This window comes from Aplidium turbinatum, chromosome 1 (genome assembly GCF_918807975.1).
Source record: "Aplidium turbinatum chromosome 1, kaAplTurb1.1, whole genome shotgun sequence".
Taxonomy (NCBI): Eukaryota; Metazoa; Chordata; class Ascidiacea; order Aplousobranchia; family Polyclinidae; genus Aplidium; species Aplidium turbinatum.
This window is the reverse complement of record NC_137472.1, coordinates 20,344,990-20,359,838: the sequence shown is the minus strand read 5'-3', so window position 1 is coordinate 20,359,838 and position 14,849 is coordinate 20,344,990. Positions and strand designations below refer to the sequence as shown.

Here is a 14,849-nt window from a genome sequence, read left to right as displayed (position 1 = left end):
CTCAAGTTTGCTGTCAGATCCGAGTTTTGTAGAATTGTTATTATTATCAACTAATTATTTAGGTTTAGACCTACATCACCTAGCTTGAAGTGGCTGCTGACTAGATGATCGTTTGGTCTTTTCGCAGTCTCCTCGTCATATGACACACAACAGATTATTGCATATTTTGTATTCTTTTCATGTTTGTGACAAATAAATGGACTGATTGATTGATTTAGTTTAATTACCATATTGCATGAATTTTTCTTGAAGTACGGTAGACTGTGTTAGGTTTATGATGGAAAGTGGACATTTAGAAGCACCAGTTCTTGCTACTTCAAATCGTGAAACTGTAAGTATTGTATTGATTAATGGAATCTTTATTCTTGGATTGGAAAGCTTCTTTGAGAGCTGAATTCAGGCAGTTTCGTATACTTGTACTAGGCTTTGAACCACCGACACAGGCCTGGTCACAGAGATTAACAGAGTGAAGTTTTCGATTGTTGAAGTGTTATTGCCAGGGAATTATTCCATTCATTAGGTGCCGCTATGGAGATCAGTCCTTAAAATGCGTTGCTCAAGCGTATACCCTGAGAATCAGACAATTTGTGAGTGACTTATTGTACAGCTTAGTGCACTAAAATTGGAATTTCGACTTATATATACATATATAAACTGCAAGACAGAACATTAATACCTAGTTTAAAAGCAATGTTCAATTAGCAAAAATATTTTTACAATTTGCAGGTTATGCCTATCTCTATCCTACATTTATATATAATATGAATTGACTTTTCATTTCATAGCATCAAACATGTTTTGAAAGTGCATCTAAGTTCATACTTCGAAGCAAAATCATAAAATTTAACCAAATAAACCAGGGTTGAGAAAAACCCGTTTTTTTTTAAAAAGCCCAACTCACATAGTTTTAAAAAAAAAACGTTTTTTTTTGGTTTTATTTAAAAAAGATGCAAAAAAGGTAGATTCATGATATGCTTATTTCACCTCAAATACTACTTTTTACCAATGAAGTGCCTCTCACTCACAGTAGGCTACATGCTGGCATAACTCAATAAAATAATGCACTTGGGCTGTTTAACTAAGAGGTCTTCTTGCATAAATGAGTTTTAGTGTAGTAGGCTACAAAGTGGCATTACTTGATTTTTGTGTACAGAAATATCCACTGTGTTTTCAATTTATCCTTGAAAATTTCCTTCACATTTCCTTCACGTTTGTTTTAAGTAGCCTACCTTATAGTACTTTGGTTCATTTTTTCAATTTTCTGATAAAATTTGGACAAATATGATGCTCTGGGTTTTTTGAAATAAACAAAGCTTGTGAAGAAAGGGCGTTCTTCCCGGCTATCAGCAGTCAGCACAAGGCTGAGCACTCACTAGTACAGCGAGTAGTTGCGATTCGCTAACTATAACGGTGTAGCTTCCACGCTAGCCATTCAGACTATCCAATCAAACAATATGTTTCTCGGCAGCCGATTTGTAGCAAGAATTGACAGCGATAGACACCGTGTTTCGCCCATGAGGCTGGGCTCGTCAGTATCGCACCACTAATTCATGCCACAAAGGTATTCAGGTAAATTAGTGGTGCGATACTGACGAGCCCAGCCTCATGGGCGAAACATGGTGTCTATCACTGTCAATTCTTGCTACAAATCGGCTGCCAAGAAACATAAACAAAGCTATTGCCCAGCAAGCAAGATTTATAATTTTTTTATTCAACAAATGTGTAGCCTACATAAAAAATGTTTCTACACCATTTTTTTCACATTAATGCATTCTATATATATAATTATACTGTCTTAGAAGTTTAGACATGTTGCATCGAACAGTTTGATGACTCATGTTTGTCAAATCTTTTCATAAAAATAGTATGAAAATTGCACTTCATAACATTTGCACTGTAGCCTCTAAACACAAAAATGCAAACTTTTGAGTATATCATATATTGTCATAATTATGAAACAATCTCATAGCCATGAGTCTACATTTAAAGCAGGCTGATTAGCACCTATTGGGTGCTCTGAAATATTTTAAATTGATGATCTATCTTCATGCTAGTTTCTTACTATGGCTAGAACTTTTCATGTAGCATTTCATGTTATAGCAATTTTTAATAAGAAATGTTATTTAGGAAAATGTCTTCTGTACGCTTGAAGAATTGTACCAGGCCTCTCAATGCTTTGTTGCAAATGCAATTTATGCTTATGAAGGTGGAAACAATGAGCTTGCTGTGCAGCAGTTCATGAGCGCACTTCAATGTCTTGAAAAGGTATTTTTGTAAGATAAGTTCCTGGATAAGTTGCAAATCTCCAACTTATGCATTATACGGTAGCTTATGTCAGACAAGTGGAACTTTCAAGCCATGCTGTGGCTAGCTATGTTATTTCATGTAGCCCCTTGGGCCCTACATGAAATAATTTTGTTTTCAGGGTGTAATAGTGCATCAGCATGTTCATCCAGCTCTCCAGAGTAAAACTTGCTGTTCTTCTTGTGATAGAGCATTGAATTTCTCGGAATGGCCCGTTTCGGTGAGTCCGATTCGGTGAGTACGATCCCTTAACGGGGGATTTTTTCAATTTTTTTTTTTAATTATTGGGTACCGTAGCCTAATTATCATTGCCGTTTTAGGGTTAGAGGTTAGGAACTCACCGAAGGGTCATTCCATTATAATTGAACAAGTGAAGGCAACCCGCCCCTCTTGGAATTTTTTTGTTTTTAGATATGTTGATGTGCATGAAATTCTGAATGCAACAAAAAAAAATTATGAAAATTGATCAACCGGTTCACTAGATATGCCATTTTGAAATTTGTTGATCACTTGGTGGCGCTGATGAGTTCACAAACATAAAAATGTCATTTGTTGCGCCCCCTGATGATAGAGAGGTGATCAAACATTCGATTTCACTACTTTTAAGGGTGAGGATTCCAAAAATGCAAGTGTTTTCTGTGTATTACTATCACAAAAAAAGTTATAGCAACTTCTATTGTTTTTAGGTGGTCGCAAAAAGACGCCCAAAAAGCCTTGTGGGAATCCACGTAGAGTGAAATTTTTTTTTTTGTAAGATAATCAAAGATGTATTTTATTATAAAAAAGAAAAAAATTAGAGGTGTTTTTTGTTATTTTTTTTAAATTTAATTTTAAAGTAAAGTATGGTTTTCACAGAATTTGTCCATTTCCAAGCCTTACATTGTTGTTCTTGTGTCATGTAATAATAGGCACACCAATGACATCATAATGGTTATTATTTCTTAACAATCAGCCTGTTAGTTGAGGTTCAAAATGGCTGCTCTTTTAAACCTGACTGCTTCCCTATTGTGTTTTCTATCTGAGAACACCCTGTGTAGGTTAGTTAGTGGGTGTTGTGAGTAGAAGGTATTGAGATGGAGGACTGCACTGTTGGAAAAAAAAGTAGTAGTACTTGTCATTTGAAATGGTATAGCCGTAAGGACAGCTACATAGCTTTGTCTGACCTTTCTGAAACTGAAACAAAGTTAGTTCTATGGAGATCTGGGATTGAACTTGAAAAAGAGGAACTGCCAATGTCAACAATTTGCAATCATCATTTGCTTACTTTCTGAAAAAATATTCGAATCATTAAATATTGATTTCAAATGACAAGTATAATACTACTACTTTTTTTCCAACAGTGCAATCCTCCATCTCAATACCTTCTACTCACAACACCCACTAACTAACCTACACAGGGTGTTCTCAGACAGAAAACACAATAGGGAAGCAGTCAGGTTTAAAAGAGCAGCCATTTTGAACCTCAACTAACAGGCTGATTGTTAAGAAATAATAACCATTATGATGTCATTGGTGTGCCTATTATTACATGACACAAGAACAACAATGTAAGGCTTGGAAATGGACAAATTCTGTGAAAACCATACTTTACTTTAAAATTAAATTTAAAAAAAAATAACAAAAAACACCTCTAATTTTTTTCTTTTTTATAATAAAATACATCTTTGATTATCTTACAAAAAAAAATTTTCACTCTACGTGGATTCCCACAAGGCTTTTTGGGCGTCTTTTTGCGACCACCTAAAAACAATAGAAGTTGCTATAACTTTTTTTGTGATAGTAATACACAGAAAACACTTGCATTTTTGGAATCCTCACCCTTAAAAGTAGTGAAATCGAATGTTTGATCACCTCTCTATCATCAGGGGGCGCAACAAATGACATTTTTATGTTTGTGAACTCATCAGCGCCACCAAGTGATCAACAAATTTCAAAATGGCATATCTAGTGAACCGGTTGATCAATTTTCATAATTTTTTTTTGTTGCATTCAGAATTTCATGCACATCAACATATCTAAAAACAAAAAAATTCCAAGAGGGGCGGGTTGACTTTTTGAAGAAAATCTGTTGAATTATAATGGAATGACTCCGAATCGGACTCACCGAATAGTAGCAGACCCTGAATTTCTTGAAGTCTTTTTCTTTTTTATCTGATGTCTTGTGACAGTCACTACTTTGGGTTGCTTTCCTATGTAACAAGGCTCTAACAAAGAATTCATTTTAAGTCATCAATTGCTCAAACACAGACCACAGACTTCAAGTACCTGCTCTAGTATTATTATTAGCTCTCAATTTGACAGAATAAATAACTATCTTATTCTTAACACCTGCATGTATAAATACTGTTTACAGATACTTACAGCTGAAATAATCAGTAATATGGCCACCACTACAGCCTGGTTTTTTTTTTCGGTCATTTATCGGTCATTGACCGATTTTTTAGCAAAATGTCCGAAAAAAATATGGTCAATTCGGTCAAAATGTCCGAAAAAATATATATATAGTCAATTCGGTCAAAATATCAGAAAAAATATGTACGCACGCAAATCGATTTCAGTGATTGCAAAGAAGCTTCTTGCGCCACTCTACAATTTTTTGTCAATCGGAAATACAAGACATAGACTTAGTGTTTGAACGTTGATCCAATGTCTTAATGTATAAGATAACGTAAATACAGAAGTAACATTTCTCAAACGTGACTGACGTGGTGCTTTCAAGTGTGACGCAATGTTGCGTTGCCTTGGAAAGGTCAAACCGCTTGGTAGAGATTGATCGGTCTGTTCTGTCAATCGGGACATTTTCTCAGCATGTTGCATATATATCAAATTTTGAGCTTGTGTCAACCCTTTCGAAATGTTATTGACCAGACCTCGATAAACAACGAAGTATCTCTTTGCACGTTGATCCAATGTCTCATTGCTTGTGATAAATGCAAACATGAAAATAACACACTCAAAGACTTCAACTTTCTAGATATGCCACTGTTTTCAAATCTTTCCTTCGAGTCGTGGAAAAAATTGATCTGTCAGTCGGAAAATTATCCCAGCATATTGCATAATGTTGTTAACTTTGGAGCTGGTGATCCCCTCTGTGAAATGTTTGACGCCACATCGATAGATAGTGATTTTGTGTGATGGTTTTTGCAACGTCATACTCCATTGAGTAGACGCAAAAAGCCCCACAATAATATAACTGTTTGAAACTTTTTAATGAGCAGGTGGGAAATCATTTCAATTTAGCTGAAATTTTTTCATTTTTGGTAAGTATTGAGTAGCCTCAGGGGTGTATCCTCAAGGGAAGCCTCAAACCCTGTCAAAATTGAAAAAAGAGAAGATGATATTTTTCAGTAAAACGATTTCGTAATTTCTTAACCTGAATACGAATTAAAACAGCTTCCAACTCAGGCCTCGACACTGAAGGCGCCATCGCGAACATGGCTGCGATTAACCTATAAAAACCGACATTTGTCCGCTAGGTCTCGCACTTCCGTCGGCCGCATTTGTCCGCCATAAAGTTCCGAGAAAATTTTACGCAAGCGGTCTTGTAAATAAAGTACTTTGCCACTTGTAATCACAAAGGATTAGAAAGCAGTCAAAGCACCCGATAAATAACAATACACACTGTCTATGCTTGAATTGTTAACATTATTGATTGCGAACCAGTGTGACAATTGGCGGAAAGTTTTAACAATAGCCACAAAGCGTGGCATAGATTGGCCAAGTTTGGCAGCCATTGCTAATGCTTTGCTGACTTTTAATGCAGAGAGCGCAACCGTACAACGTGGATTCAGTTTGCTTTCTCGGTTGCGAACTCCAACAAGAAATCGCTTGCGTTGTTCAAAACATTCAATTATGACGTGGCATACGCGCACTGGCACAGTAACGCGAAGCCAGCACGCTACAACGTGACCGGTGAAATTGTTGAGGAGTTAATTTACTTTGTAATTGCAAACCATTAGAGCGTAACGTGTTTTTTTATTTGGTCATTCTTACTTGTTTTTATTCCTTTCCGTTGTATATACTGTATTTTTGTTTTGCGTTATTTTTGAACGTGTGTTCGTGTGCAATAAAAGATGTCTGCGGCCGGGTGTTTCAAAGTTGAGTTTCGCTGATGAACGTTGAAGAAACGTTTGTCTGTTCTAACTTTTCTCAGATAAAACACGACAACGTTTCTCAAGCAAAACTCAATGTTGTAGCTAGTCAGGAAGTGCAATTTTTTTTGTATCAGCTACTTGAAAGGAAATATATTCATCAGAAAAAATGACCGAAATAAATAAAAAATGACCGAAATTTTTCAAGTCATTTCGGACAAATGACCGAAAAGTCTCAGCGAAAAAAAAAACCCAGACTACAGCAACAGGTTAAGTTTATATGGAAGCTTTTAAATTGACTTTAATCACATCATTTTTATATCTTTGTGAAGTCATATCGAGTAATGACTCTGAAGTCATAATTGTTGTCCAAGACTTCACAATTAGCTTAAATATAATTATTAGCTTGCAATGGGTATGCTAATAATCAAAGTGATAAAAACACTTAGAGAAAAGTTCAATGAAAGATTTTTCATTTCTTTGTAACTAAACAATCACTTTACGAAATGGAGCCAATAAGAAAAAAAAATATGCAATCATGGGGAGTGGGGGAACCTGAAAGTTTGAGGAACTTTAAAAAAATATCATGAGGATTTTTCATATCAAGCAGTTGTTTATTTTTTCATTTCTTTGTAACTAAACAATCACTTTATGAAATGGAGCCAATAAGAAAAAAAAATATGCAATCATGGGGAGTGGGGGGACCTGAAAGTTTGAGGAACTTTAAAAAAATATCATGAGGATTTTTCATATCAAGCAGTTGTTTATTTTTCATATTTTAATAGGATTATTGAATTTCTCACCCCTGAGAACATGGGAATAGACACTTTATTCATCATAATTGGACAAGAAATGATGACTTTAGAGCATTTTTTACAAAATATTCCCATGCACAATGGCGCCATTTGTGGCAAAAATGTAAAACTTAAAATTGCGATAACTTGAAAACGACACAAGGTATCAAAAAAATTCCAACAGTTTTGAAAAGCATTCTAAGATATGTGCCAACTTTGTAAAAATATTGAAAATTTAAGAGATGGTGGTGTAAAATTTCTTCAAAATTTGTTGAATCATGGCTACCTGAAGATACGGCCTGATTTGACACATTTTGCAGAAATTTCCAGAATTTGCCAACTTTGGGCGAATGTTTAAAGAAATTTTTCTAAAAATTATATTTTTATGTTTTCTTTATTGTTTTCCTCAAATGACACAATAGGTTTTAACATCCTCACATTTAAAAAACAAAGAAAATTTGATTTCAAAGATTTTAGTCAGACTGTTAATTTTTCAATAACAGTCTGATTCAGCGTTTTTCAACTTACTTTTCTCAATTGCTATTGCTTCTCCAAGGCAACAAAAAGCTTTTATATCATATCATTAGGGGACAGCAAAAAGTAAAAAAATCTCAGAAAATGTCAGTCAAACACTAACAGTAGCGGTAATCAAAACCAGCAAAATGTGACAAATCAGGCCGCATCTTCAGGTGGCCACAGTGGCGTAGCAGCCACTTGGCGGTTCTGGCTCTGCACCAGGGGCGGCAGGCTGCAAGGGGGCGACAAAATGAGGCTGCACAGTGCACACAGCATGAAAAATGAAGTATTGCAAAAATAAATAAAAAGTAAAACAAGAAAATGATTTACAAAAAGACAGCTAGCACACCTTAAAAAATGTAAGGATAGAACAACATCTAAAAAGCTCGAGTTGCTTCTTGCGTGATGTTGGATAGCTGTAGCATGTACTCTGTCTGTTGTTCAATTCTTAGAAACATTTATTATGTCATAAATCTGTTGTTATAATCACGTTTCATTTTCTCTATTTCAGCAGTAGTTTCTGTAGTCAGACCTCGTGTGCAGTACAGCTGAGATACATACTGGTTTATTTTATTGTTTTAGCGTAGTTAGATGGGGAAGGCAGACATAGTGTTGAGAGTTGGCTGGCACTACAGATTCAGTTTAGTTAGGGCAGGATAGGTTCCAGCATCATAATTTTAGCTAGGTGATTTATTTAGGATTTTAGGTAGACTACCGGATACTGGTGTGTCGTTGGGAAAGACTCTACCGGTTACTTAGAAGACTTTTGGCGGCCAGGGGCTATTATTGGCTTTTGACGCTAGCACGAAAAAAAGGTTTAGCGAGTCTCTCACGTTTGGCCCTATGAGAGGGGGGGACATTGTACTCGGGACTGAGAGGGGCCCGGAGAGATGGCTAATCATAAGCTAATTAGTTACGATTTGGTCCCGCAGACCAAGAAAACTGTGGAAGGTGAACCAGGGCATTTAAACGTTTAAGTTGTTGTTAATCGTAAACGTTTAAATGACAGGTCAGGCCTTAAATCTCGTATTTTTTTCCAGCAGCCATCGTGGCCTACCGGGAGCTCCTTCTCGGCGGCCAAATTTGTGCACTTGGAGGCCAAAATACAATGCTAAAATGATCACATAGCGTTGTTGAAGTCTGGGCGACGTCCTGCAATAGAATCTTTGTACTATGCAATAACTGCTTTATCGGGATTGTATTCCGGGTATTGCGGAACCATCTAACGACACTAAATTGTTTCAACTGCATTACCGAATACCGGCTTTCATAAAATCTGACCATTTATACCATTATGATGTCACCAAGGGTGTGAAGTCACTAACCCATAGCGGGAACATTTCTCAACTATGAAGAGACGTGTTTTCCCCTCGGATGTCAGCTAACCTAGTCATTCTTTTTAACATCGATTCAATGTCCGACAACATAGCATCGACATAAAAACGACAGTATTGCCAACCGATGTAAATTAGCACTTCAGATTAACGCTTTGTTAAAATAAACGTCGGGAATTACAAACAAGACTTAATCAAACAGGCAAATGCGCGAAGGTTTTTTAAAAACTTTATTCTATAATCTAGATCATTTAAGAAGCGGAACATTCGTCTTGCTTTTGTTAAATTATGTTCGTCTAGTACTGCTCTATAATTATGCAAAAAATCGCAAACTTGCGACTTGTGGTTTCGCGTCACGGTAATTAACGCTATTACTGGCGCATTCGCGCACAATGGATGTAAGCGCGTCGCGCATTGGCCTAATGCGCTCACGCATTTGCGAATGCGCGGAGACAGCTGGTGATCTTAGCTGGATATATTCCATAGCCTACAATAGCAAATGTTCCCGCACAATACAGCAGTGGTGATTAGTACGCGCTGACCTAATTCTGCGTCACTCTTTGATATTACATATTTTCGACAGTTAATCCACGCTCATTCTATTGCAAAATTAAATTATTGGCTAGAAGAAACCGGCGGCCAAACTTGGCCGACTGAGAAGGTAGCACCGGCGGTCATTCAAGCACTACTTAGCGGCCATGGCCGCCTGCTGCTTTAAGGCGTGCAGGTTGTGGTTAAATTTAGACTCGAAAATGAAACGTGTCAAAGAGAGTGGAGCTTTTTTTAAAAAGAAGAAGAGCAAGAGAAGCAGAATTAAAAAAGCATGAGGGAGCTATGCTAAAATTTGTAACCTCTTCTGGTTTAAATGTTTCTTTAACATTACCAGAGAACGGTTCAAATGATTTATTGCTGATTTTGCTTCGGCAAAAGCTCAAAAAGTTCAATTTTGAGGCAGCTATTGATCTTTTATTTGCCTAATAGATTTGTTGTCCATTTTTTGTCTTTAATTTTGGCCTTAACGCTGAGACAGTGAGGCTTCTTTCTCAAGCAATATAGAACTTCTGTGATGCGGCACATTATTTGTAAATATTTTTATTGAAAAGATTGCTTGAACATGAAACTATATCAAAATTTGCTGCAGTCTACTTAGGGTGGCATTTTCAACAAAAGCTAGGGGCGGCAGCATATGCTCCTACGCCACTGGGTGGCCATGGTTGAATTATAATGGAATGACTCTCCTGTGAATACTCAGCATATTACAAAAGTATGTATGTAATGTATTCATATCTATCATAATCAGTGGTAGAGCCGGTTAAGGAAGCAGTCAATAGTAATAATAATTTGCAATGTTACCACTACAATCACTACATACATAATAATAAATTAAGAATAATATAAAACTATTAATACAGTACTACAAAAAGTGCTCAATGCTAAGCAAAAAAGCAAAGCAGAGCGAATTAAATTAAATATAGTTATTACTATCTGAATCCTTAACAGCCTGTTTCACTTTTAACGGATCATCAGAAGTTCTGAAAAACATGCAAAAACAATAAATCGGTAATTCTTGAAGAGATATTAAATATTATAACCATAATCCAATCCGCAAAAAAACCCTCGGAATTACAAAGGGCTACCTCCATCCGTTATTGCAAAGCCTCAATTAGAATGTTCAGCTTGCAACCAAGCAAAATGATGCCAACATCTGTTACATCACAATGAAGCAAAATGCCATAAGGATAAAGTAACCTGAACAAAATGAAATTTAATTTTTTTAAAACCTGTGAAAACAAAATGAAATTTAGTTTGAAATTTATAACCTGTAAAAATCAAATAAAATTTATTTTTAAATTTAGAACCTGTACAATTGAAAGGAATTTATTTTATTTTGAAGTACTTGAGTTTAAATTTGTTTCTGTGACGACATTTACCCACCAATTCAGAACGCTTGTTCAGAAGGTGGTTACTATCAGCCTTCAGAATGGCCAGCTTTTCAGCCAAACAGAGGCCACAATTATTACGACCACCTCCACTATAAGGCCGAGCACAGCAATGAATGGACCATGTTATTTTAGGATCAACTCAACACCCCTGTCTTTAAGGTCTCAAACTGTCTTAGATAGTTCCGTGCTGTTTCGTTTAGATCTATCCAAAAAAGAACATTTATGGTTGGAAAAACGTTTTTTAAAAGTAGTCTCACAACAACCAATGTAATTAAGAACCTTAGGGCCGTTATCAATGGTGGCTTTGTAAACAACGGCCTTCTGCAAGCATTGTCCATTCAAAGGACAATCTGGCTTCACCCTACAATTGCAACCAGGCTGAGATGGTTCATTATCAGCCTGCAATATTGACTTATTGTGGGAGGATATGATGTTTGCAACATTCGAAGTACAACTGTAGCTCAGCTTGATAGTATTATGGTTGAATATTTTATGCAATCTATGATGGGGCGAAAGTGGATAGAAATGAGTTTGAAAAATTCTTTACCAATGTTGCTATCAACCTGCAAGGTGAAAGGAGGGTTGAACCATAACATTTTCCCACTCCTTTTTCTAGATGTACGCAAGTTATTAGCAGGGTTGTAGCAAACTCTCTCCGTAAAACCACTTTTAAAAAGGGCATCATTATAAACATATGCGGTCTTATCAAATTCATTCTGGCCAAATGATGTGGCGCCTGGCGGACAATCGCTTTGCAATCATAGTCGGGATTTGTCTCTTAATGTTGGGTGGGTGATTGGACTGGGCATGAATGTAAATTGGATCATTATTGGGTTTTCGATAAGGCCAGAATTTACCAGATAGTAAATTCAAAGTGACGTCAAGAAAGTCAGTTTCAATAAGGCCAGTCTCCACAGTCCACAGTAATATTTAAGCCATGTTGTTTAAATAATTGTATGACATTTTTTCTCAAACGGTCAGTTTTTGGGCCGGATAAATTACGCAAAATAGCCAGACCATCATCATGATACAACCCAAGCCTCTCTCTGTCAACAATAGCAGAAAGATTGTTCAAAAGAAACAAGCCAACCAATTCACAAACCTCCGCTCCATCAAATGAGCCCATAGTAACATCAAACAATCCATCTTTCTTAGCCCAAGTGTCACCACCATGAAAAAGCAACGATTTTCTAACATGGAATATTGTTTGTATAATAATCTAAATCCATGAATGATTTGGCAAAATCGATAGATTTGCATAAAAGTTCTTCCATGCACTTTTTTGAAATTTGATATTGTTGATTTTTACCCATCCATTACGGAAGAACTTTTATGCAAATCTATCGATTTTGCCAAATCATTCATGGATTTAGATGATTATATTATACAAACAATATTCCATGTTAGGAAATCGTTGCTTTTTGATGGTGGTGACACTTGGGCTAAGAAAGATGGATTGTTTGATGTTACTATGGGCTCATTTGACGGAGCGGAGGTTTGTGAATTGGTTGGCTTGTTTCTTTTGAACGATCTTTCTGCTATTGTTGACAGAGAGAGGCTTGGGTTGTATCGTGATGATGGTCTGGCTATTTTGCGTAGTTTATCCGGCCCAAAAACTGACCGTTTGAGAAAAAATGTCATACAATTATTTAAACAACATGGCTTAAATATTACTGTGGACTGTGGAGACTGGCCTTATTGAAACTGACTTTCTTGACGTCACTTTGAATTTACTATCTGGTAAATTCTGGCCTTATCGAAAACCCAATAATGATCCAATTTACATTCATGCCCAGTCCAATCACCCACCCAACATTAAGAGACAAATCCCGACTATGATTGCAAAGCGATTGTCCGCCACATCATTTGGCCAGAATGAATTTGATAAGACCGCATCTGTTTATAATGATGCCCTTTTAAAAGTGGTTTTACGGAGAGAGTTTGCTACAACCCTGCTAATAACTTGCGTACATCTAGGAAAAGGAATGGGAAAATGTTATGGTTCAATCCTCCTTTCAGCTTGCAGGTTGATAGCAACATTGGTATAGAATTTTTCAAACTCATTTCTATCCACTTTCGCCCCATCATAGATTGCATAAAATATTCAACCATAATACTATCAAGCTGAGCTACAGTTGTACTCCGAATGTTGCAAGCATCGTATCCTCCCACAATAAGTCAACATTGCAGGCTGATAATGAACCATCTCAGTCTGGTTGCAATTGTAGGGTGAAGCCAGATTGTCCTTTGAATGAACAATGCTTGCAGAAGGCCGTTGTTTACAAAGCCACCATTGATAACGGCCCTAAGGTTCTTAATTACATTGGTTGTTGTGAGACTCATCATCATAATCTATCATCAGTTTGTTCCCCACTACTGGGGGTGGCCGATTGTTTCCGCGCAGCAATTGTTTTAATCCCTTTTCTCCATTTCACCCTGTCCCTTGCATCTTCCTCCTTCAGTCCGACTTTTTTAAATTCATCCTTCACTTGTTGTTTCCACGTTCTTCTTGGATGACCGCGTTTCCTCTTCCCATCCACCTTTAGATCTAGTGCCTTTCTAAGAAAACTTCCTTCCTCCCTCCTTATCACATGTCCATACCATCTTACTCCATTTGCCCTTGCCAGTTGGTCTATGGTCTCTCTCATCTCTAGCATATCCAACAATTCTTTAGTCCTTTTTTCCCTTCTCGTTTTCACCCCACACATTGCTCTCACCATTGACCTTTCCATTCTTCTCAGGATTGCCAGTTCACTCTCTCTCAATACCCATGTCTCGCTACCATGTAGAATTGCAGGCCGCACACAGCTCCGATATACTTTTCCTTCATCCTTAGTGATCCTAAAAAACGTTTTTCCAACCATAAATGTTCTTTTTTGGATAGATCTAAACGAAACAGCACGGAACTATCTAAGGCAGTTTGAGACCTTAAAGACAGGGGTGTTGAGTTGATCCTAAAATAACATGGTCCATCCATTGCTGTGCTCGGCCTTATAGTGGAGGTGGTCGTAATAATTGTGGCCTCTGTTTGGCTGAAAAGCTGGCCATTCTGAAGGCTGATAGTAACCACCTTCTGAACAAGCGTTCTGAATTGGTGGGTAAATGTCGTCATAGAAACAAATTTAAACTCAAGTACTTCAAAATAAAATAAATTCCTTTTAATTGTACAGGTTCTAAATTTAAAAATAAATTTTATTTGATTTTTACAGGTTATAAATTTCAAACTAAATTTCATTTTGTTTTCACAGGTTTTAAAAAAATTAAATTTCATTTTGTTCAGGTTACTTTATCCTTATGGCATTTTGCTTCATTGTGATGTAACAGATGCTGGCATCATTTTGCTTGGTTGCAAGCTGAACATTCTAATTGAGGCTTTGCAGTAACTGATGGAGGTAGCCCTTTGTAATTCTGAGGGTTTTTTTGCAGATTGGATTATGGTTATAATATTTAATATCTTTTCAGGAATTACAGGTTTAAAAGTTTTTTGCAGATTAAATTACAGTTACAATATTTAATATATTTTCAAGAATTACCGATTTATTGTTTTTGCATGTTTTTCAGAACTTCTGATAATCCGTTGAAGGTGAAACAGGCTGTTAAGGATTCAGATAGTAATAACTATATTTGATTTACTATAATAAACTACATATATATATCATTGAATCTAAATTTTTCGCTCTGTATCCTGTTTTGCACTTAAGCATTGAGATATGTCATGACACATTGAGATAGATACAACCAACTGTTTTTATGACAAGTCATGGTGTCACAATAGCACAAATCCAAAGCAATATCTAGCAGCCTAAAGCTTTTTTCCTCATAAGTTTGCACTTCTATTTAATGAAAACGATATTTTGACTTTTTGTT

At 36.5% G+C, this 14,849-nt stretch overlaps 1 protein-coding gene across 1 annotated transcript in view; it reads left to right on the top strand.

Moving 5' to 3' along the window:
* Positions 1 to 217: 217 nt before the first annotated feature.
* The window catches only part of LOC145770515 (spartin-like), a 29,354-nt gene continuing 14,722 nt past the window's right edge, over positions 218 to 14,849 (top strand). Inside the window, exons 1-2 of the mRNA XM_082582188.1 lie at positions 218 to 331; positions 2,128 to 2,265. Coding sequence (XP_082438314.1) covers positions 275 to 331; positions 2,128 to 2,265 — 195 coding nt within the window. The 5' untranslated portion in view covers positions 218 to 274. The remainder of the gene's footprint in view (positions 332 to 2,127; positions 2,266 to 14,849) is intronic.